This window comes from Theropithecus gelada, chromosome 1 (genome assembly GCF_003255815.1).
Source record: "Theropithecus gelada isolate Dixy chromosome 1, Tgel_1.0, whole genome shotgun sequence".
NCBI lineage: Eukaryota > Metazoa > Chordata > Mammalia > Primates > Cercopithecidae > Theropithecus > Theropithecus gelada.
This window is the reverse complement of record NC_037668.1, coordinates 102,538,064-102,562,777: the sequence shown is the minus strand read 5'-3', so window position 1 is coordinate 102,562,777 and position 24,714 is coordinate 102,538,064. Positions and strand designations below refer to the sequence as shown.

Here is a 24,714-nt window from a genome sequence, read left to right as displayed (position 1 = left end):
TCACCACGGCTTTGTGAAGCAGATGGAGAGGAGTTACTGCCCAACACTATGAACAAGAACAGGCCCTTTGACACCTGTACTGTTTGTGTGGGCGTGGATAAAAGAGATTTCAGTGAAAACTTAGTATATCAATTGAATGCTAAGTGTTGCAAATATATAATGGCTAGTGGGTTAACCACTCAATGGACTTGCTGTTTATTTATCAGCTCAGTTGTACTTGCCTGAGAAATCTGAAAAGAAATGAGAAGGAAAGTCATAAGCAACTGGTGAAGGAAGTCAGAAAGATGAGCTTTAGTTATGCAGGGGCATGAGGCCTTGCTCCTGTTCTTCAAACGAAACTGAATTTTCATGAAAGGTTTTGATACTTACTTGAGGATAGCAGAAAGGGCCAAGAAACCTTTTAAAGTTTCATCTGTCTCTGGTCATTATATCTTTGCAAGATGGTAAGTATAGAGGCAATTCAGTCAATTGAAAGAAACTACTGTTTGTTTCCTAGTGCATATATTGAATCACAAGCTGTCACTTGGGCCTTCTGTTAGAACTCAGAAAAATTTACTTGGTGGCAGTAATTAGGGGATTTTTTAAAAAAGAGAATGAAATAATGAGACCCAAGAGAAAAGAGATGTTACTATCAGAAATAAGCTTTAGTGGAAAGAAATATGAATGAGAGGAAATGAAAAGGATAAGGGTCTGCCTTTTCCTGTATTTTTCTCTTTAAAAGTTTTTCCTTCCAGTTTCTCATTTCATACATAGGACACAGGTCTTTCCCTGACTCTAATCGCACTATTACCTTGTATTTATATAGTGCTTACCTCCTACAAACTCACAGGGCTACCTCTAAATCCATGCTGCTTCAGAAAGTATTACTTAACAAAAGGGGGATGCTTTTATTTAATTAGTCACTTCATTAAAGTGCTAGGCGCAGCTTGGAGCTGGATTTGCCTGAGGTCTGCTGATTGTCCAGTGGGCTGCACACAGGTTTGTCACAGCTCCACAGTTGCCCAGGCAAGAGGAAACATGGGATTATGATTGTCCAAGTAGGAGCCAGACCTGCCATCATCCCTTTGCTTCAACTGTGATTCAGGGAGATGTTTCTAATCTGCAAGAAATTATCCAGTTTGCTGATTTACTTTCATGGCTCTTGATGCCCCTGTAATATGTCTGTTGATTATCTCTTTATTTGAGAGCTCTTCCTTCCAACAGGCAAGAAAATTTGCTTGAATTTTTAAATCTTGGACTTTCTCCCTCATTTATACTTTCAGACCGTTGCTAGCAGAATTTCATTCCATCAGATTTCTTTCCTCTGGTTTTTGCTTCAGAGAAATAGAATGAAATGGAAAAAAAAAATATCTGAAGTGGAAGAGGATGAGTTTAGGGATAGAAATATTTTAGTAGTTCCTTCAAAAATGTTTGTTGCAACTTTGTTATTCTTTAGAAAATTTATGCTTCTCATGCATCTATAATTTGATGGAATCAACTCAAATTACTGCCTTGGATCCACTTAAAGTTGGTCTCTGCATATTTTTTGTCCAGCTTAAAATTGATTTTTAGAAAAGTGAAGTAGATGAGAAGGAAAGGCTGGCCTGTGTACAATTCTAGAGGGCTACGATTTTCTTACTAGGCCCCCTTAAAGTCTTTCAACCCTCTCAGCCTTTCTTATTGCTCTGCCTCTTCCTCCTTTCGTTTTTTCTGCTTCTCCTTCTTCCTCTTCCTCATAGAGGTTAGGCAAACAATGTGCCCATTCACTATTATGAAAATATTTCAAACAATTAATTAGGAGTCAATGCCTAGGACATTGATTTTCTGGCATACACATTTGCTACATATTTTATAAATAATTTAAATTGGGCAATGCCACAGGATATGAAATAAGTTTATGTAGTAATTTTAGAGACTTTTTTGGGTAGATTGTTTTGATACTATAAACAATATTGATATTGGGTTTTCAATCAACTGAATGCCCCTGTGAAACTGGATAGTCCCAAGCACAAATGATTGATGACCCCTGATCTTCAGAATGACCGTAGACGAAATCACACATGTGCCTCTCCCTCTCAGATGGACTAAGCCCAGGGAAGGATATGTTGTCAGTGCTCAGTTGTAAAGATAAAGCAGCCAATTACAAAAACTATTGCTAAATCTCTAAGTCAGTACAAATTGGAACAAAATAATGTTACTAATATTTATTTAGTTCATTTGTTTGGATTTTTATTGGAGAACCAGCTAAAAGAACCAAAAGTTTCTTCTTGGTGTCTTTGAAATTTTTACTATATATAACAAACACAGCCCCACACACCTCCCCACATACTTGCACTTAAAGTAAAAAATGACAAACTCTATCCAAATCCCCAGTATTTACATTAAAAATACAAAGCCAAAATGTATATGTTATAGTTATTTAGAAGGATTTATTTTGCAATGGGTTTGACTTTTTGTGCATTTGTAAATTGACACTTTATTTAGATTTGGTTGGTAGGTACTTAAAAATAGCCTTCTTTATTCTTCATATTACAATGTCAGGTAAGAACTCTGATTAGAAAGTAATTTGTTAATAAGCCTCATTTTTTTGTTTATTTCAGGATTCAAGAAGGATTCATAAAACATCCTTGCATAGTAATGCAGCTATTACAATGATCTATTTGGGGAAAAATGTGCACCTATCTTCTGATAATCCTGACTTCCGGGATGAAATTAAAGTTTATCAACAGCACTGTGGTGGGGAAAACCTTTGTGTCTACAAAGGCAAACTACTTGAAAAAGGTACACATAAAATGTGAATGTTTTTTAATTGCTTGGAGTTGGTGCTATAGATAAGCTGCTGTTGATATAATATCAAAATGACTTCAATCACTTTATGAAATTATGCATATCCAGGGACTTATAAACCAGCTGCCTAAAAGTAAATCTAGATTTACTGCTCTATGATTGAAACTGAAGCAGCAATTACTCTCGCAGATTGTGGAAGAAAGGATTTGGAGTGATTTAACCTGGTAACAGATTAATTTTGGGATGGAGATATATGATCATTAAAATGTTGCACGAATAAGCTGTCCCCCAAATTACAAGTTAACTATTTGGCTTGCCATAGTGAATTATACCATACATTATTCTAAGAGAAAAATACCAGATTGGCAATTTGTTCTTTAGAAGTATGTTGAGATAAAATCACAAATCCAATAAACTGCAGGGTGAGTCACACCTAAATAACTTGGTGGAGAATTTGGCTAAATAGCTTTTCAGTACATTTTTGCTTTCATTTGATCATAAATACACGTTTGTCAGCATAGGATAATTTTTATATGCAACATAGGTTTTCACAAATTATACTGTAATGGTTTTTCTTCAATATTTAGTTCAAGGGAGCAGCAGTGAAAAGAAATAGTGTTCACAGGGTTATATTGTTACTTCTTTGCTTAAGAAACTGGGTCCAAAAAGTAATAGCATTTTTACCAATTAAAAGAAATATTTATATTTGGATAATCTTGGTAGGAGTTAAGGGGAAAATTGGGGGCAAACATGGAATTTTTACTTTTAGTCTTTCTGATTTCCCTCATTAATTGAAGACAGTGACTATCACTTAACATAAAATTCATTTCCTTAAAGAGAGACTATAAATTCATATTGAGGAATTACATATGGAAAACTTTCCATCACAAAAATGGCAAACACTTAAATGGTAGTTTTAACTTCAAGTGAAACATAATATGATGCTCAATGATGTTAGAAACAGTATTTTTTCCATTTTAATTTTATATATTTTGTAGGAATGCAATTTACCTTGTTTATTTTGCTGTAGCATTCCCGAGTTCATTCCTTTCATTTTGTAGATGAGGAAAATGAGATGATTCCAGAGGTGGAGTGGCTCCCCAAGGTAACACTCTGACCAGAGTTGAGAGAAAATCCCGAGCCCCTGGCTAGGTGCAAGGCCCTTGATCAGTTCCAGGCAGCCCCAGTGAGCTATTCTGAGTAGCATGGAGTTTCCTACATTTTCATGATATGAGTGGTATGAAATCCCTAATGATAGTAGCATAGATACATACACTTTTTTTTTTAAAGTGTAACTTTCAGCTGTTAATTTAGGAGAATGCTAAAATTAGCTGTAAAGTCGGAATTAACATGATGAAAAACTGTCCTGGACTTTATATCATACTTTATTCAACAAAATGCATATATAACATCTATTTGCTGGAAAATGTGGTAGACACAAATTAAAAAAGAATGCGGCTTAGCTAAATGATTCTCTGGTAGATGATGTACACTCTGTGATGACAGTGAAAAACCAAAGGTTATGGGAGAAAGGGTGTTACTTGGCTCAGTGTTATTTTGCATACATATTGATACTGGGACGTTTTGTTATGGCATTGGACAGTCTTGAATAATAGGATGGAATGGGGACTTAAATAATTGAATCTTGTCCATGCAATAATTTTGTCTCAGCTTGCCCTTGATTGCCAGGAAAGTAATTGTTCAAAATTGAAAAGTTGGGTGGCTCAGAGTTGACTTGTGGTTCAGCAATCTTAGCAATTTAGCTGGACTGAAAAGAATCTGCCCTTTCTACAAATCAAAGCTGTGCATGATTCAGTAAAATGTGAATAGAGTTTTAAAAGATTTCCGTTAACAAAAGTTGGAGAGGGAGCATTTAACATTGTGCTTGGAACAGTAAACTCATTAAAATTTGACTTTTGTTAATTCATCTTGCCTTTTTATTTGAAGTATCAATAAAATTAATTATTTAGAAATGTGGCAAGTGCATCCTTTATTCCCAAGTAATTCATGATGTCTTGAGATTTGATTTCAGACTTCAATCCACAAGCTGATTGTTTATTGTATACACCTATGAAGTTACTGAGTATTTTCTGCTACTTGTAGAGTACAGTTTCTTCACAGGCATTTTTATTTGCCATGTTTATCTTTTCAGACAACACAAACCATGGCTTCTTGGGTTCATTTGAAGTGCGAAAAAAACTAACATTTTTTTTTCTGTCTTTCTTAGAATCCCTTCCTTTTCTGCCCCATTTTCTTGTATTTCCATAAACGGATCCTGTTGCATCTATCTGTGCATTCCTCATTATGCTCTGGCAAATACAGCTACTTCACTATCCCATCCACACTTTTATTTTGCCTTTGCTTGTGCTATTTCCTTTGTCTATAATACTTTCTCTTTTCTCCTTTTCAAATTCAAATCTTACCCATCTTTTAGGACTCAGATTAAGGCTATGCAGCTTTCTCACTGACTTCTCTGTTTTATCCCAATAGCTTTCAGTCAACACTCAAAACTGAAGCAGTTCATTGTGCTTTGACTTACATTAACTGTTTTTAATTTTTTCTTTTTTGAGAGACAGTCTCTCTCTCTCTCTCACCCAGACTAGAGTGCAGTGGCACAATCATAGCTCACTATAGCCTTGAACTCCTGGGGTAAAGTGATCTTCCTATATCAGCCATGCCCAGCTAATTTTTAAAATTTTTTTATAGAGATAGGGTCTTGCTATGTTGCCCAGTCTGGTCTCAAACTCCGGGACTCCAGCAATGCCCCTGCCTTGCCCTCACAAAGCATTGGGATTACAGGCTTTGGCCACCACACTCAGCTCTGTTTCTCATTTTTCTTCTATTCATTGACTTTTTCTTTCAGTTTTAAAGAATAGCTTTATTGAGGTGTAAATTAAATACCATAAAATGTATTCATTATAAGTGTATAATTCAATTTCTTTTTGGAATTATACAGAGTTGTGCAGCCATTATCACAAACCAGGTGTGGGACATCTCCAGCACTTCAGGACGTTCCCTTGTTCTCTTTGACAGTTGGTCCCTGTCTCAGAGCCAGCCCCAGGAAGACACTGATCTGCTTTCTGACTGCACAGATTTTCTTTTCTGGACATTTCCTATAAACACAATCATACCATGGGTAGTATTTTGTCTTTTTGCTCTCACTTAGCATAATGCTTTTGAGAATCATGCATATTTATAGTATCAGTAGTGGCTCTCTCTTTGTATTGCTAAGTATATTCCATTACATGGATATACCATATTTTAAAAAATTTATTCCCCAATTAGAGGACATTTGTACTGATACTAGTTTGGGACTATGAACATAAACACACAAGTTTTTGTGTAGATACATGTTGGTCTTGATTAGATTCCTGGCTGTGGTTTTGATTGCTTTTATTTCTAAGTATAGGTCACATTTTCCCGTTTTCAAAAACATGTCTTTGGATTGCTTGTTAAAAACTCCATATTTAGGTGGTATATATATTTTTTAATCTTTGTATTATTTTTATTTTATTTATTTATTTTCTTAATTTTTTATTATACTTTAAGTTCTAGGGTACATGTGCACAACGTTCAGGTTTGTTACATATGTATACATGTGCCATGCTGGTGTGCTGCACCCATTAACTCGTCATTTACATTAGGTATATCTCCTAATGCTATTCCTCCTTCCTCCCCGCTCCCCACAATAGGCCCCAGTGTGTGATGTTCCCCTTTCTGTGTCCAAGTGACCTCATTGTTCAGTTCCCACCTATGAGTGAGAACATGCGGTGTTTGGTTTTCTGTTCTTGCAATAGTTTGCTGAGAATGATGGTTTCCAGTTGCCTCCAGGTCCCTACAAAGGACACAAACTCATCGTTTTTTATGGCTGCATAGTATTCCATGGTGTATATATGCCACATTTTCTTAATCCAGTCTGTCACTGATGGACATTTGGGTTGATTCCAAGTCTTTGCTATTGTGAATAGTGCCGCAATAAACATACATGTGCATGTCTTTGTAGCAGCATGATTTATAATCCTTTGGGTATAACCCCAGTAATGGGATGGCTGGGTCAAATGGTATTTCTAGTTCTAGATCCTTGAGGAATTGCCACACTGTTTTCCACAATGGTTGAACTAGTTTACAGTCCCACCAATGGTGTAAAAGTGTTCCTATTTCTCCACATCCTCTCCAGCACCTGTTGTTTCCTGAATTTTTAGTGATTGCCATTCTAACTGGTGTGAGATGGTATCTCATTGTGGTTTTGATTTGCATTTCTCTGATGGCCAGTGATGATGAGCATGATTTCATGTGTCTGTTGGCTGCATAGATGTCTTCTTTTGAGAAGTGTCTGTTCCTATTCTTTGCCCACTTTTTGATGGGGTTGATTTTTTCTTATAAATTTGTTTAAGTTCTTTGTAGGTTCTGGATGTTAGCCCTTTGTCAGATGGGTAGATTGCAAAAATTTTCTCCCATTCTGTAGGTTGCCTGTTCACTCTGATGGCAGTTTCTTTTGCTGTGCAGAAGCTCTTTCGTTTAATTAGATCCCATTTGTCAATTCTGGCTTTTGTTGCCATTGCTTTTGGTGTTTTAGTCATGAAGTCCTTGCCCATACCTATGTCCTGAATGGTATTGCCTAGGTTTTCTTCTAGGGTTTTTATGGTTTTAGGTCTAACATTTAAGTCTTTAATTCATCTTGAAATAACTTTTGCAAAGATGTAAGGAAGGGATCCAGTTTCAGCTTTCTACATATGGCTAGCCAGTTTCCCCAGCACCATTTATTAAATAGGGAATCCTTTCCCCATTTCTTGTTTTTGTTAGGTTTGTCAAAGATCAGATGGTTGTAGATGTGTGGTATTGTTTCTGAGGGCTCTGTTCTGTTCCATTGGTCTATATCTCTGTTTTGGTATCAGTACCATGCTGTTTTGGTTACTGTAGCCTTGTAGTATAGTTTGAAGTCAGGTAGCATGATGCCTCCAGCTTTGTTCTTTTGGCTTAGGATTGTCTTGGCAATGTGGGCTCTTTTTTGGTTCCACATGAACTTTAAAGTAGATTTTTCCAAATCTGTGAAGAAAGTCATTGGTAGCTTGATGAGAATGGCATTGAATCTATAAATTACCTTGGGCAATATGGCCATTTTCACGATATTGATTCTTCCTATCCATGAGCATGGAATGTTCGTCCATTTGTTTGTGTCCTCTTTTATTTCGTTGAGCAGTGATTTGTAGCTCTCCTTGAAGAGGTCGTTCACATACCTTGTAAATTGGATTCCTAGGTATTTTATTCTCTTTGAAGCTATTGTGAATGGAAGTTCACTCATGATTTGGCTCTCTGTCTGTTATTGGTGTATAAGAATGCTTGTGATTTTTGCACATTGATTTTGTATCCTGAGACATTGCTGAAGTTGCTTATCAGCTTAAGGAGATTTTGGGCTGAGATGATGATTTTCTAAATATACAGTCATATCATCTGCAAACAAGGACAATTTGACTTCCTCTTTTCCTAGTTGAATACCCTTTATTTCTTTCTCCTGCCTGATTGCCCTGGCCAGAACTTCCAACACTATATTGAATAGGAGTGGTGAGAGAGGGCATCCCTGTCCTGTGTCAGTTTTCAGAGGGAATGCTTCCAGTTTTTGCCCACACTATTGGTATTTTAGACATGAAGTCCTTGCCCTTGCCTATGACCTGAATGGTATTGCCTAGGTTTTCTTCTAGGGTTTTTATGGTTTTAGGTCTAACATTTTAGGCAGTATATTAAAGCTGCTGTGAATTCTGGATTCTGACTTTTCCCCTCAGAGGTTATTGTTGTTTCTGTTTTTTCCTTCTTTTTTTTTGTTTAATTTTTGTTTTTATTTTTATTTTTTTGGTTTTGTTGTTGTTTTTTTTTAGTAAGTTACCAAAATTAAATCTGTGAAATTTTGCCTTTGTCATTTTGGTGCAGAGCCAGCCATGTTTTGCTCAGATTAAAAAATATTATATTGCTATTTTTTAGTCTGGACTCTTGGGGTAGTCTCTGTGTTTTATAGCTCAGGGCTAACGTCTCCAAAAGTATATCTGAAAACATCAAGAATTCATTCTCTCATAGTTTTCTAGGCCAAAAGTCCAAAATGAAGGTGTTGGCAAGGATACACTCCTTGAAAAACCCCAAGGAAGCATTCTTCTTAACTCTGTCAACTGGCTTTCCTCACCCTGTGGTTCCATCACTTCAATCTCTGCCTCTGTGTTCATATGGTATTCTTGTATGTCTGTGTGTGTCCTCACCTCTTTTTATAAGGACATCAATCATTGAATTAAGGGCCAAAGTTAAATCCAGGATGATCTCATCTAGATCCTTCACTAATTATATCTTTAAAGACCCTATGTCCAAACAAGATCACATTCTGAGGTTCTGGGTGGTCATGAATTTTTGGAGCACACAATTCAGCTGACTATAGTGGGTTCAGGGGTACATCTAAACTTTGGGCAATTTTCAAGTCTGTTCCAACTTTTATTTTCCACCAGATTCTCTTGTGTTTCTTCTATGCCTAAGGGAAAGCTACTGGTAGACTAGAGATGTATGAAAAGATTGAGCCCTCTCTGATCCACGCCACTTCCAGTTAGCCAGGGATATATAGGGAGCTTATCAAATGCTTCTGTGACTGCCGTATTGCTTCTGTCTTCCTTTTAAATTTTGACTTGTCCACTGGCCTGTTGCTTGCCCTTAGTAGAACTATAGTCGTGGCTGGGTTTAAGTGGCTCATGCCTGTAACCCCAGCACTTTGGGAGGCCAAGGTGGGCAGACCACCTAAGGTTAGACATTTGAGACCAGTCTGGCCAGCATGGCGAAACCCTGTCTCTACTAAAAAATACAAATTTATATATATATAGCTAGGCGTGGTGGTGTGCATCTGTAATCCCAGCTACTCAGGAGGCTGAGGCACGAGAATAGCTTGAACCCAGGAGGCAGAGGTTGCAGTGAGCTGAGATTGTGTCACTGCACTCCAGCCTGGGCAACAGAAAAAGAATTCTTCTCAAAAAAACAAAAACCAAACCAAACCAACCAACGAATCAAAGAAACAAACAAAAAAACCCCAAAACTACAGTCACAGGCCCATGGGACCTCTGACCTTCCCTGTTAGCTTGCCTCTGAGATTCCTGCTTATTCCTGGTCATGCCATGGGCCAAGGGCTTTTCTTGCTCTCCAATCAAGTCAGCCCCCACTGACAGTGAAGCGGCTGGTTATTTGTGGCCTGGCCTACCCTACTAGAACTGCTGTGATAAGGTAGTAGTTAGATGTTGGGGATGAGAGTAGCCCAGGAAAAAATGCATGGATTCCCATTACCTAAAGTTCAGTAATTTTTCATAAATGCATGCTTCTCACTTTGTTTTAAGCCTTTGGTTCATCTCCAGAGATAAAATTTTAAAGAAGAGAGGATTTGGTGAATGCAATCCAGATTTAATTGTTTATTGATAACTTTTTCAGTGAGGAGACCACATTTGATATTCTTCTCTATTTTCGTTTCTCTTTAGTACCTAAAACAGTGCTACCAACTGTCAGTGAACAATAAATAATTAACTGTACAAATATTGTAATTATAATCATATATAATGCTTTCTAATATTTTGCATTCTAAAATCTTTAAGATTGTGTGGTGGATAGACGAGTGCATTCTACCCACCCCCATCTCTATTTTATGGGTGAGAATTCTGAAAGGCAACAAAGTTAAATGACCCACCAAGATACGCTAACCTGTGCCATGGACCAAAACCTTCTAATTTCTAGACTATATTCTTTCCACTGCTCCATGAAGAAATCATCAAGTCAGGATGGGGAGGTGTCACTGTATTTAAAATACAAAAATAAGTAACAAAGGAGTAAAGGCAAAGGTTGTCAATTCTTGTTCTAGAAGTCTGAAAAACAATGAAAAAACAAAATGGAGTAGTATCTGGGTATGCTCTCCAGCTACATGAGCATCAGATGGAAGGGCAGTCACTTTTAGGGCCTGATTTCCTGAGCCCATTCTCAACATTTCCTTAACTGCCCTCTCTTCCTGAACTGGGAACGCAGGACGTTGTGGGGTATGACACTGCAGCAGAATGCTTTATATTACATGAGTGTAGAATCAAGCTTCTATAACAAAAACAATCAAACTCGCTTTCAACACCTGAGGAATCCATTCATCATTAAGACAGAAGGATTTTTAAAGATATTGTATCCTAGTTTTCCCAGACTCTAAACTTTGTCAACTTTCTCTTTCCAAATTTGTTTAATTTTACATCAGAAATACTAAGGTATAAATGACTGAATTACCTTTTTAATATGTCTGTTCTTTAGAATGAGTTGCATCTAATGTAAATTTTTTTTTTTTTTTAAGGGAACAATGTGGTATACACAGTGGTTCTAAATAACTTAAAAATAGATTAAAATAATAATTCACTCATTATTTTGGGGGAGCCTTCTAAGCCATTGTCCTGGGACTTGGAGAAAAAAGATGCATCAATTTCAGCTCTTATGGATTTCACAAACATGTAAAGCAGCAAACATCTAGATTAGGGAGGGTTCTTAGAAGCCAGTCCCTAGACCAATAGCATCAGCATCACCTGGAAACTTGTTAGAAATGCAAATTCTTGGTTCTTACCACAGACCTGATGTATCAGAAACAGAGATAAAGCCCAGCAATCTGTATTTCAATAAGCCCTCTAGGTGATGCTGATACACCATTAACATTTGAAAACCACTGGTATAGCTACATCTTAATCTATTGTAGTAAGTGCAACAATAGGAAATGTGTACATAGTAGAGAGGTGAAAATTGTCGACTTTATTATTGGCAGATGTGGAAGGGTCCAGAGAGGCTCTTTTTTCTTTTTCTTTTTTAGGAAGTGACATAAGAAATATTCGTGAGGCACAGGATTTTGAGTCACTCTGTAGAGAATAAAGTTTCCCAGGCTTAGGGTTTAGGATATCTGTGGGAATAGCGGGGCAGGGTGGGGGCTTTGCAAAGAGCATTATAAAGACTTGGAATTATTAAAAACTATTAATTGTAGGCAGTGGTTCTAAATTTATTGGTGGAACTTTTGGGTGGGTGGGGAAAACAAAGTGTTCTCAAATCCAAACAGAATTCAGTATAGCTTGGAGATGAAATAACTGCTTCATTCATGTTTATATTCAAATATTTAAAGTCACAACTAAAAATAAAAGCATTTTAAAAGGCATTAATGAGTTCACAGTAGGCTTCTCTTATTAACTGCTTTGTTAATAAATGGCATAGCAAGATAGAGGCATGGACTCTACAGAGATGTTTGGATTCAAACTCTAATTCTCCAACTCGCTGTAAGATCTTGAGTAAGTTATTGAACTCTTCTAAGCCTTAATTTCTTGACCTAGAATCTAGTGATAGAAAAATTCCCACTTCACGTGATTGAAAAATAACAAGATAATAAGGCATAATGCCTGGCCATAGTATGTGCTCATATAACTTTAGGCATTATTATTTTATTAAAAATCAAAGAGTTTTTATAAAAACTTGGAGTATTTATTACAAATAAAAGTAATCAAATGCAATTTTATCATTAAAAATTGTCCTCAAATTAAAAGATGATCTAGATCAAGCTTGTCCAATCCATGGCCCACGGGCCACAGAATGACTTTGAATGTGGCCCTACACAAATTTGAAAACTTTCTTAAAACTTTATGAGATTTATGCAAGAACATTTTGTTTTGTTTTGTTTTGCTCATCAGCTATTGTTTGTGTTACTGTATTTTATATGTGACCCAAGACAATTCTTCTTCCAGTGTGGACCAGGGAAGCCAAAAGATTGGACACCCCGATCTAGATCATAATATTGTTATTTATCTAATAGAAAAACATGATTTAACAGATGTTAGTCCAAAGTCAGCTGCTTTCACTAATGTATTTCTATTTTAATTCCAGAGACCTTTCAGTTTATTTCCAAAAGGCATCATGGTTTCCCCTTCAGTCTCACCTTTTTCCTGAATGGGATGCAGGTGAACAGGTTAAGCTCCTGTTGTGAATACAAGCATCGAAAAGGTTCCAGGCTCGGAGGCAAACGAGGCTACTTTGGGTTTGTGTGTGTTGAGAGATCATCTCCTTGCTACAAGTATGGAAACAAATGTCCTTTGGTAGAGCGCAAGTTTTGCTACATTTTTCTTTGAATGTTTTTACTAATGCATTTCTCTTCACAATTGTTAAAAAAAATTCAGTATAGATGAGCCTGAAATATCTAAGTTCAGGGTTATTTATTGTAACATGGTGTGCTGAATTTGAAATTTTAAGATGGAAATCAGACTTACAGAGGTGTTATATGATGAAGATAAAAGCTAGTACATTTTAAATTATTTCACTTTCTATCTCTCCTTTCTTCTCACTTTAAGAACTGTTTCTGAAGGGAAGGAGAGAGATTTTTTGTTTGTTTGTTTGTTTGTCTGTTTTTCCGCATTCATCTTAGTAACTGGTTTTAGGCTGAGCCTTAAAGTGTGTGCCAAGCATCTGACTTACTTGACTGGACATTTTCAGTTATGCCTATTAGAGGTTAGGTTTGCCTGCATTACTGCCTGACCCAGTTTTCATCATCTCCCTTAGTTTCAATCTTGGGCATAACAAAATGCATGATAAAAGGTCAGTTTTGACTGTTACCAGCTTTCATATTGAACATTCTGTTTGAAATCAGGAGTCTTGCTTATGGGCTTTCATATTTTCTAAAAGTATTGGCTAGATGCCAAGCTAGAACACAAGAGTGAATCAACTAAAGTACTTGTCTCCATGGAACTTATTCTAATGGAGGAAAAGCTGATAACATACCAATGAAGAAATTAATATATGTGAGATGGTCAGCATGATGAACACAAAACAGGGTAAGGGAGATACATGGAGTGAAGGGAGACAAGAGTCATGAGGAGTGTGTTATTTTATGTAGGATGGTTAGGAAGGGCCTCTCTGATGAGATGTCGTTTGAGCAGAAACCAGGAAAAAAAAAAGTTGCTTTCTTGAAATAGCTTTTGAGATAGAGGAAAAGCATATACAGAAGGCATGAAGCAGGTACACATTTGGTGTATCTAAGGTAGCTTGACCAGAGCAAAAGGAATAGACCCATGAAATTGGAGACGAGGTCAGAGAGACCATGAGGGCAAGCCACATAGAGTCCTAGAGTCATTGCAAGGACTTTAACTTTTATCTGAGAAGGATGGGAATCTTCTAAGGTGGGTTTTGAGCAATGACTTATCATGATCTAATAGTAACTCTTGTGGGAAAAATAAACAAGGGAGTGTGGGGAAAATAGCAGAAACTACTTTAATCCAGAGAAGAGATAATGGTGGAATGAGTTAGAAGTAATTTTAAAGGTAGAGCTTACTGATGAATTGAATGCAGGAAATGAGATAAAGAGCAGAGTCAAAGATGTTTCAATTTTTTTTGTCTTGAATAACTGGAAAGAAGCCCAGTTAACATGTATGTAAGATGAGACTGTGGAAGAAGCAGGTTTTTGGGGTGAAATGAAGCAGTTTTTGTTGAGGACACATTGAGTCTGAGACATGTATGAGATAAGCAAGTAGAGATGCTGAGTAGGCAGTTGAATATACGAATCCGGGGTGAGGTGAGAGGTCCAGGCTGGAGACGCAAATCTGAGACTGGTTTTTATACAGATGACATTTATGAGATTGCTTAAGAATTGAACATAGAGAAGATGTCTGAGTAATGAGTGTCACTCTATTTAAAAGATGAGGGAGGTAAAGAGGAACCGGCCTAAGAAGGAAAGGCAGTAAGTAGAAAGAGAACCTAGAGAGAGTAGTATCTTGGCAATAAAGAAAATGGTTAAAGAATAAGGGCATGATTAATGGAGTTGAATGTGTGGATAGGTGAAGTAAAATGAAGACTCAGGATTGGACATTGATTTGGTAGTGTGTTGGCTACTGGTGATCATGGCACAAGTTACAGTGCAGCAATTGGGGTGTAAGCTTTCTTGGAGTGGATTTAAAAAATAGTTGGAGAAGAACTAAGGCCAGAGACTATAGAGAAGGTTTAAAAATAATTTTGCTATAAAGAATGGTAATTAGGTGGTAGCCAGGAGGAAGAACGTAGGGGTTCAAGGAAGGCTCTTTATTTTTTAAGATGGGAGATACTATAATATGTTTATATGCTGATACAAAGAATTATTGAATACCTTAGAGAAGAAGAAACGTGAAGTATGACATAAAGGTGGAAATTTCTGGAGCTAAATACTTGGGTAGACTGGAGAAGATGAGATGTAGGGCTCAAGTAGGGGTATAAGCCTTAAGAAGAGGAGAAACGTTCTTGTATGGTAACAGGAAGAAAGAAAGAAGGCATACAAGATAGAGATGTAAGTTGCTATTAATAGATGTGCTGGGAACAACTGGAAGCTCTCTGCTGATTGTTTCTATTTCTTAAACAATACATAAATTTATCAGCTGAGGATAAGGCTGAGAGAAGAGGGGTTGGGTGTTTCCAGAGAGATAAGAGCATAAAAGAATCATCCAGAGAATGGAAGATTGAATGGCCTAGGGCAAGATAGTATCAGTGCCCACCTGTACTTAGGGACCACATGAGCTGCCTTCCTATTCCAACTCAGATATGCTATCTCCTTATTTGGGGGCAGGTCATTTAACACAGTTCTGTTTAATTCCCAGGAAAGCTAATAAATATCTGCAATCATCTATGTGCAAATATATTACATTCTTTTGGAGTTGTGGTATAAATCCAAGCTGTAAATTATTAACCCTGAGCACTTTCTATGGAAGTTCAGTACCAAAATCTGACTGACAGCGTTTACTTTCGTTCCACACTCACTAGCCTCTGTATAATTCTTTCTATGATTTCAACACTTGGTCCCCTCTAGATTCTTTCTTCAACCTTTTCAAATAATAACATCAAAATGGTTGCAATATTAAAGAATAAGGCCTATGACTCTCAACCGAAATGCATGGTTCTTACAGAAGAATGGTTTTCAATTGTTTTGTTAACTTCATAACCATTTTTCCAATGAAATCTGTGAATGCCCAAAATAGAACAGTACATTGCCATTGGCTGTCTCCCTGTTGTAGGTCAGCTGAAAGTTGAGTCAGTGGTTTAAATGGGACAGGGTTAGGTGAGTGAGTGTTAGAGCCTTGCTTGTTTGTCCTCTTCCTCACTTGAGACTTTTCTGGTTATTCTAGAGACCATGACACTGCAGAACTCCATGGAGAGTTGAGAACTACCCCAAAGGAGACTGATAGCACTTACTATCTTTTGTAACTTTGGTTTTTTGGTCACACCCATAATGATACTTTTAGTTACATTAAGCAATGCACACTAATTCCTCCAATATATTCAAAATGAAATTAATTTTAATGTATTTTAAAAATACCAGTCCCTGAAACATTTATGATGAGAAAAAGGAGGACATGGTACAATAAAATAACAGAAAATTATATTTCTAAAATGATTAGGAATTACCTGTTTAAGGTCCTCAGAAAACAAGAAAAGCTGAGCAGTGGTCACTTCCAAAGTGTAAGGTTCCACAACTGTCCTCATCTCTCAATTATAGGAACTGTTTGAAGAGGCATAGTAATTTTCAACTGCTAGCATGAAACATGGGAAGAAATGCCTAACCATGTAGAATGCAGACGGCTTTGAGCTTTCGTAATCATAATCAACACCTCAAATTATATTCAGAAGTCAAATAGGTAGTCAGTGACGAGGAGAGCAGATGTTGCTCACTTTGTTTGTCCAATTCCCTTCAGCAGATGGGCAATAAAAAGTCTGTGCATGCAGTAGGGAGGCATCAAAGCCTTTACGCAGCCACAACATAAACTAAAAGTAACAGCATATCAGAGGCTCCAAATCAATGGATTTGGTGTTGCAATTGATAAGGGAAGAACAGCTTGAACAGAAGGCAATGCTAGTAATCATATACTGTGAAGATTCATGACACCTTTATTCCAAGGAAAGCAATGTGCTAAGCACATCATCATTATAGTCAAGAAATATTTATCGTGCTTAATATGGGTGAGATAAGTATAATCTCGTTATCTCATTTTTTACAGCCTGATAGTTACTTTGAGTGCAAATCCTTTTAGCTTTATTTTATGGGGAGATATTGAAAAGTTAAGTGATATAACTCAGTTCTCATATTTGCTTGTTGGAAAAATGTATTAAGATCAATTCCTTTGCTATTTCTATACTGCAGACGGCTGAAATTTCGTGAAATCTTCAGTTTTAGAAATTGCCATTGGATTTGTTCAGGTTGAGGCATTTTTCAGATTTTATATATTATTCCTATTCTTCTGGGACTGGCAAGTCTTGACTGCTTGCTGATCGCTTTCATCTACCCACTATAAATTCAGTTCTCTGATAGTTGTGTCACATGGAGAGAGGGGCATGTGAGTAGTTCTAGAGAAAGAAAATGAAGAGACTGATAACTACCAGATACCTTTTTCAGATCATGAATTTTATCCAGGTCTTGCCAGAAACTTCTCCAGATTGTATTAGTGTCAGCTGAGAGAGTGTGACATTTGTCTGTGTAACTAGTCATCTCTCCTAGTTATATCATAACTAGGAACTGGAGGCCTACACCTGTAATAGACCAATATGGTTGTGCTTCAGTATGACGTGATGGAGCCTAGCAGTCTTGAGCTAGAATCCAGCTCCATCACCTGCGTACTGGGTGACCTTGAACTGCTAGAGCCTTTTAAGCCTCAGTTTTCTCATTTGTAAAGTGGTGATGATAGTTCTTAATTTATTGGTCTATGAGATAATGAATTCCTTAAGATAATGGATACAGAGTACCCAGAAAAGAGCTTGGCACAGCGAGTGCTCAATAATCTTATCATTATCATAATCATCATTTTTATTAATGTATATATTATTATCATTGGAATTCTTATTTTAATATCAACTTAGATATAAAAAGGCTTTAGAAGACAATTTATTCACATTACTTTTGTTATAATGGATTTAAAAGTTTGAATGTCATAATGCATTCAGATTATCTGCATGGTTCACCAGATTTGACTTGGAATGACTTCATAACCTCTATAAATTATTGCCATTTTTGAGGAATAAGAACTTATTACTAGTAAAAATCACCAGAAGACTGTCGTACAGACTTCAAAAGGCCATTCTAAAAGCAATAATGACAGTTCTATGAAAATGAGTGTACAAACTCCTGAGTTACTTACCTAAAAGATGCAACAATATTTGACTGTATATATTACTTTAAAAAATCAATCATATTTATTTAGAGCCAATCTTGTAAGTCTTTTGTTACTGTTGTTGTGTTGTTAAAATACAAGTTATCAGACTGAATGGCATCTTGCTTCTTCTGACCATTTTTATATCAGCTTCTCTATGTTTATAAATCTGCATGTTCTATTATCACATAATTCTCATTTAAAGACTTGAAATATATTTTTATGTATGTAAAATTATATACCCATCTATATTTCTGTATCTATGATACATGTTACTGTTTAGGACCAAAAATATTCTTGAAGGCACAGATTTTAGTTTGAAACTGTAGTTCTTGGTTGATGTTTTATTTTATTTTGTTTATTATTGTGGATAACATTATTAAGAATTTGTTGTGTTTGTTTACAAGATTTTTGTATCAAAAAAGAATAGTTTATTTTTAATTAGCTTTTTAATTGTTTATTTTTATTAGTGTATACTGTAATCAAAATATTTTCGTATCTTTTTTTACTAGTATAAGAGATAAGTGCTTTCCAAAGCTTTGAGGTTCCATTGTGCTGTCTATAAGGGTTAACACACACTTCCTGTTAATATTTTTCATAGGTGCATTATTGCAATGGGCCTTGACAAAAAAACATCTTTGCCAAAATCTAGGAAAGAAAAGAGCACTGAGAAAGGAGAGGACCTGAAGAAGGATGAGGGGAAAATGAGGCAAGAGAGGGAGTATGTGATACCAAAAAGAAATGAGATCAAGGAGAACCAATCCTCTGTCTCAGCCAAATTTTCAGCTCAAGAAATAAAAACAGGGCTCAAAGAAGTTGTAACTGCTGTGGAGGAAATGACAAGTAAAGGAAAACCAGGACACGATGTCTGGGAAGACGACCAGGAAAATACTTTAAAATATGGTAATCAACAACACAAGTTTCTTTTCTTGTTGCTGCGGCTGTTTCATTTGTCTTTGAAGTGTGATTATCAACATTTTCAAAAATACCCATTAAATGTTACCCAGCTGTGGACTTCAGGCAGCTCTGTTACTGTGGGGTGTCCCTGACCTCCTTCCTCTGCTGTTTTGTGTGGAGTCCTTTGTCACCTACCTTAGAGGAGGGCAGACCTAACCCCCGAAAGGTTAAAGGTTCTTCCTGCAGAGATGAGGTAGAATAGAGTATATGTCAATATGAATTAGAGACTCTATTGACTTCTGCAGAGACCATTTTGGCCAAATAAAATTTTACCTATTTTAAAAGTTTTTGAATGTACTGTTTTTCATGAAATTGATGAATTTGCTTTGACACCAGGTAGGTACAACCTATATAATTATGTGGTGATAGAGTATTCCATAACTAAAAACAGTTGGCTATAGGCTTAGGGTTGTAGAACCTATCTGTCTGCTGTTTTTTGCTTTCTTCTTTATTCTCTGTTCTCTCCTTCTTCCTCTCTCCTGCCTTCCCCTGCTTCTCTGTCTCCCTCTCTCCATACACATACACCCACCCCCCCACCACACACACACGCACACATGCACATTCATATATATACATACACACATACGTATGCAAGCATGTCTCATTTTATTGTGCTCGCTTTATTGCACAAGCTTTGCAAATATAGCACTTTTTATAAATTAAAAGTTTGTGGCAACCCTGCATCAAAGTCTATCAGCATCATTTGTCCAACAGCATGTGCTCACCTCATCCCTGTGTCACATTTTGTCAATATTTCTAACTTTTTCATTATTATGATATCTGTCATGGTGATCTGTGATCAGCGATCTGTGTTGTTACCATTGCAATTGTTTTGGGATGCCATGAGCTGTACCCTGTAAGAAAGTGAACTTAATCAATGTTCTGACTGCTCCACTGACCAGTTGTTCTCCAGTGTCTCCCCTCTCCTTGGTCTTCTCTGTTCCCTAACACACAACAGTGTTGAAATTAGGTTAATTAATAATGCTATACAATATACTCTAGATGTTCAAGTGAAAGGAAGAGTCTCATGTCTTTCACGTTAAATCAAAAGAATCGATTAAGCTTAGTGAGGAAGGCATATCAAAAGCCAAGATATGCTAAAAGCTAGGCTACTTGTGTCAAACAGTTAGCCAAGTTGCGAATACAAAAGTAAAGTTCCTGAAGCAAGTTAAGAGTGCTACTTCAAGTGAACATGTGCATGATAAAAAAGAAATCCTTATTGCTGATATATAGAGAATTTTAGTGGTCTTGATAGAAGATCTAACTAGCTACAACATTCTCATAAGCCAAAGACTAAGTCAGAGCAAGGCCCTAACTCTCTGCAATTCTATGAAGGCTGACAGAGGTGAAGAAGCTACAGAAGAGAAGTATGAAGCTAGCAGAGTTTGGTTCATGAGGGTTAAAGAAAGAAGCCATCTCCATAGCATAAAAGTGTGAGGTGAAGTGGCAAGTGCTGATGTAGGAGCTGCTGCAATTTTATCCAGAAGACTAGCTAAGATCATTTATAAATGTAGCTACATTAAACAGTAGGTCTTCAGTGTAGATGAAACAGCCTTACATTGAAAAATATGCCATCTAGGACTTTCATAGCTAGAGAGGAGAAGTCAACACCTGACTTCAAAGCCTCAAAGGATAGGCTGACTCTTCTTTTAGCAGCCAGTGCAGCTGGTGAGTTCATGATGAAGCCAATGCTCATTTAGCATTCAAAAAGTCCTAGGGCCCTTAAATGGTATGCTAAATTTTATCTGCTTCTGCTCTATAAATGAAACAAACAAAGCCTGGATGACAGCACATCTACTTACAGCATGATTTGTGGAGTATTTTCAGCCCACTGTTGAGACCTACTGCTCAGGGAAAAAGATTTCTTTCAACATATTACCACTCGTTGACAATGTACCTGGTCACTCAAGAACTTTGATGAAGATGTGTAGTGCAATAATGTTGTTTTCATGCCTGCTAGCACAACATCCATTCTGTTATTATCCTTATGGATCAAGGAGTAATTTAAGATCTTATTCTTTAAATAATATATTTTATAAGGCTATAACTGCCATAGATAGTGATTCCTCTGATGGATCAGGGCAAATTCAGTTGGAACCTTTCTGGAAAGGATTCACAATTCTAGACGCCATTAAGAACATTCATGATTCATGGAAGGAGGTAAAAATATCAACATGAACAGGAGTTTGAAAGAAGGTGATTTTAGCCCTCATGGGTGACTTTGAGGAGCTCAAGACTTTGGTGGAGGGAGTAATTGCAGATGTGGTAGAAATAGCAAGAGAATTAGAAGTGGAGCCTAAGATGAGATTGAATTGTTGCAATCTCATGATAAAACTTGAATAGATAAGGAGTTGCTTCTTAGGGATGAACAGAGAAAGAAGTTTCCTGAGATGGAATTTACTCTTGTTGAAGATGCTGTGAACATTGTTGAAATGACAACAAAGAATTTAGAATATGTATAAAATGTATTAGTTGTTAAAGGAGTGGCAGGATTTGAGAGGATGGAGCCCAATTTTGAAAGAGGGTTTACTGTGAGTAAATGCTATTAAACAACATTGCATGCTACAGATAAATATTCATAAAAGCAAGAGTCAATAGATGTGGCAAACTTTATTGTTGTCTTATTTTAAGAAATGTCCACAGCCACCCCAGCCTTCAGCAACCACCACCCCGATCAGTCAGGAACCATTAACATCAAGGGAATAACCTCCACCAGCAAAAAGACAATGACCAGCTAAGGCCCAGATGATTGTTAGCATCTTTTATCAATAAAGTTATTTTAGTTAAGGTGTATACATTTTTTTAGATATAATGCTGTTGTATACCCAATAGACTGTAGCATAGTAGGAACATAATTTTGGATGCACTGGAAAACCAAAAAGTTTATGTGACTGTCTTTTTTGCAATGACCTGGAACTCAACCTGCAATATCCCTGAGGTATACCTGTATATTGAATATACATAGGTATACATTCAGGGGTATAGGTATGCTTATATATACTTACATGTATATATAGGTATGCCTGTATATACTTATACATAAAGCAGTAATAACAACAATAATGAAAGTGCCAAGCACTGAGCACTGAACTAGGCACTGTGCACACACAATCTCATTTTATCCTCACCATTCAATATGGTAGGTATTATTATTACTTCAATTTTACAGGCTGGGAAATTGAGGCTTAGATAAAAGTAGCAGAACAAGAATTTGCATCCAGGTTTGTCTAATTCCAAAGCTCAGTCTTTCAAACACTGTACAACCTTCTATTACAAGGTAGCCTACCCACTACATGGTTGTGGATAGTGTGTCCAAAGTATCAGAAAGGGAGAACTGCCTGTGTGTCCCTCATTCTCAGGAGACAAAGCCTGGTTAGGGGGCACAATAACCATGGGTTGGGGTGACCTGTGGAATGGCTGGCTTCGGGAAAGGGACAACTTCTAGGTATCTTCCTCCCCACCTCATATTTTTGCTGCCCAAGTGTTTCAGGAATCCAAGACAATAATTACAGGGCTGTTATAGCGCTAGACTTCATGTTGGATTACTACTGAATATAGTGAATCTTTTACAAAAGATTTCACTTAGAACAGTTTTACCAGCTCACCATTCTTCACAATCTCTTCTAGTCTTTGTCCTATCTTGGCATGAGAATTTTAATATATCTGTAGCAATAGTAATCACAGAGGTATTAACAAATAGGATGTGTTTTCATGTGTTTTAACTTTGAAGACATGGTGGTTTATGGAAGTCATGTTCGGTGGAAGCTTTTCATTTTCTTTTTTTTTTCTTAAACCAACCTAACTAGTGCTATGAGTGATGTACTTTATACTTATGATACCTATGATAAAGGTTTTCCTGGGGTCTTTCTTCCGGGTTGGCTAGTTAATGGACTTTAAATGTTCATTTCCGTTTTTAAAAACGCAGCCACAGCAGCAACGGTTCAGCTCTCTGCATAATAGTCACTGATGAAAGGGCAGCAAGAAGTTTGAATCGAGGCCAGCAAGATTAGGTTGTGGCTAGATTGATGTTGACCTGGTGTTGACTCACGTCCTCATTAGTGGGGATGGTAAACAACAAGCTAATTAAATTCTCTAGAAGAAGGCAAATGGGATAGGGAGAACAGAAGAAATTATGTAAAAGGTTTTAGAAAGCATGCCGCTGTTTTATTCATATCAAAAACGTGAGTAGATGGCACAAAAGTGATGTGCTTTGAGCTATAATGCCAATGGAAGGCTTGTGGTTAATAGAAAGCTAATATTTAAATGTGATGATAGCAGGGATAGAATAAAACCAGGGCAGCCTTGACTTTATATTTGAGAGAAAACACAAAATATGATGCCGGGACTATTCTTGTGGTTCACTTCATGTTCCTTCACTTTTGTGCTGTGCTTCAATTATATAACTGTAATTGTGTCCTAATTGTGGGCACTTTGTACTGCCTGATTTTAATCAGGTGCCTCGAATAAAGTGTGTTGCTGTCAAAGGAGTACATATCATTTTTGATTTCTCCTGTTCTATAATCTACTCCCTTCGCTACGCAATCACAAGGACTGTTAGTACTAATCCATAATATTTATTATGCACCTGCTATTCATGGCACTGTGCTAAGCACGTTCCAGGGATTATTGCTCTCAATCCTCACCACAGCGTTGTATTACCCATGTTACAGATGGAGAAACTGAAGCTTAAAGACAAATTACCCAAGGTCACATAGTTAGTAGGTGTTAAAACTGGGTCTTGGGCACATGAATGCCTGATTCCCAAACCCTCACATTTCACTACTATGTAACACTATGGATGGAATTACAGCAATCCACTCATATTCTCTCTGGCCCTCTGCTTATCTTATGATCAGTAGCAAACACCTGTAGTGTGATATATGTATGTGTATTCTGCAGCTAATCTCATCTTTCTCTTTTGGGAAGTCTTCCTTGAGACCCTAAAATGACTTTCCGCTCTCTTTTCATTCCATTCTGCTTACTTGACACTACTTCACACAATTAATTATATGTCCTATATAAAAATCCATAGCAATCCAGCCCAGTTGTGTTGAAAAACACATTACTGAGGATCACATATTAAAAACTACGATAAAGTGAGTACAGTGTTTCTTGTGTACCTACATCTTATTCCCTCAATAAAAATTGGAGAGTCCTTCATGGCAGGGAATATCTTATTGTAGTGTCTTCTATCTTGCAGTTTTATCCTCTTAAACATAGAAGATTCTCAAAAAATAGGCTTATTGATTGATAGTTATCAGGGTTATCCTATAACTTGGGAATTATCCTATAACTTGGCCGGTAATACTTGGATCAAAATATTTGCTCGTTTTTATTAGTATTTTCTGTTTGCGTCTAGCAATATAAAGCAAATTCTTTATCTTCTTGCTTATTTTACAGTTTTGGTTTACTGATATTCATATTTTGTATTTAAATGTATTAAATCTCTTTTGTGGAAACATTTTTGTGATTATCTAATTTTCTTTGTTACAGGTTTTGATTTCACTTTTCCCCTTCTATCTCCCTCATTCTCTGTATTTACAGAGCTTTCTGCATATGCACAGGGCATACATTTCTAGATTAAGTTTCTTTCACTGGGTGGACAGCTCTCAAGTAAATTACCCGAGAGACCAACCCCTGCACTGACAGAGAAGCCAGAATAGCTAATAACTAAAACACACAACATTGAGAAACCTTTATTTTAATGGTAATTTTTATTTTAAGGATAATTGTTTATTTGCTTAATTGGTTCTGCATGAGATCCTTTTGCTCTCTATCCTTGGCATGTTGTCACTTCAAGATTTTTAGTTTTTCGTAGAAGAAA

The 24,714-nt window shown here is 36.8% G+C and overlaps 1 protein-coding gene across 1 annotated transcript in view; it reads left to right on the top strand.

Annotated features, from left to right (window-relative positions):
- The window catches only part of ERICH3 (glutamate rich 3), a 110,173-nt gene that overhangs the window by 46,949 nt on the left and 38,510 nt on the right, over window positions 1-24,714 (top strand). Inside the window, exons 8-10 of the mRNA XM_025397188.1 lie at window positions 2,580-2,760; window positions 12,664-12,850; window positions 18,535-18,836. Of these exons, the coding sequence (XP_025252973.1) occupies window positions 2,580-2,760; window positions 12,664-12,850; window positions 18,535-18,836 (670 nt within the window). The remainder of the gene's footprint in view (window positions 1-2,579; window positions 2,761-12,663; window positions 12,851-18,534; window positions 18,837-24,714) is intronic.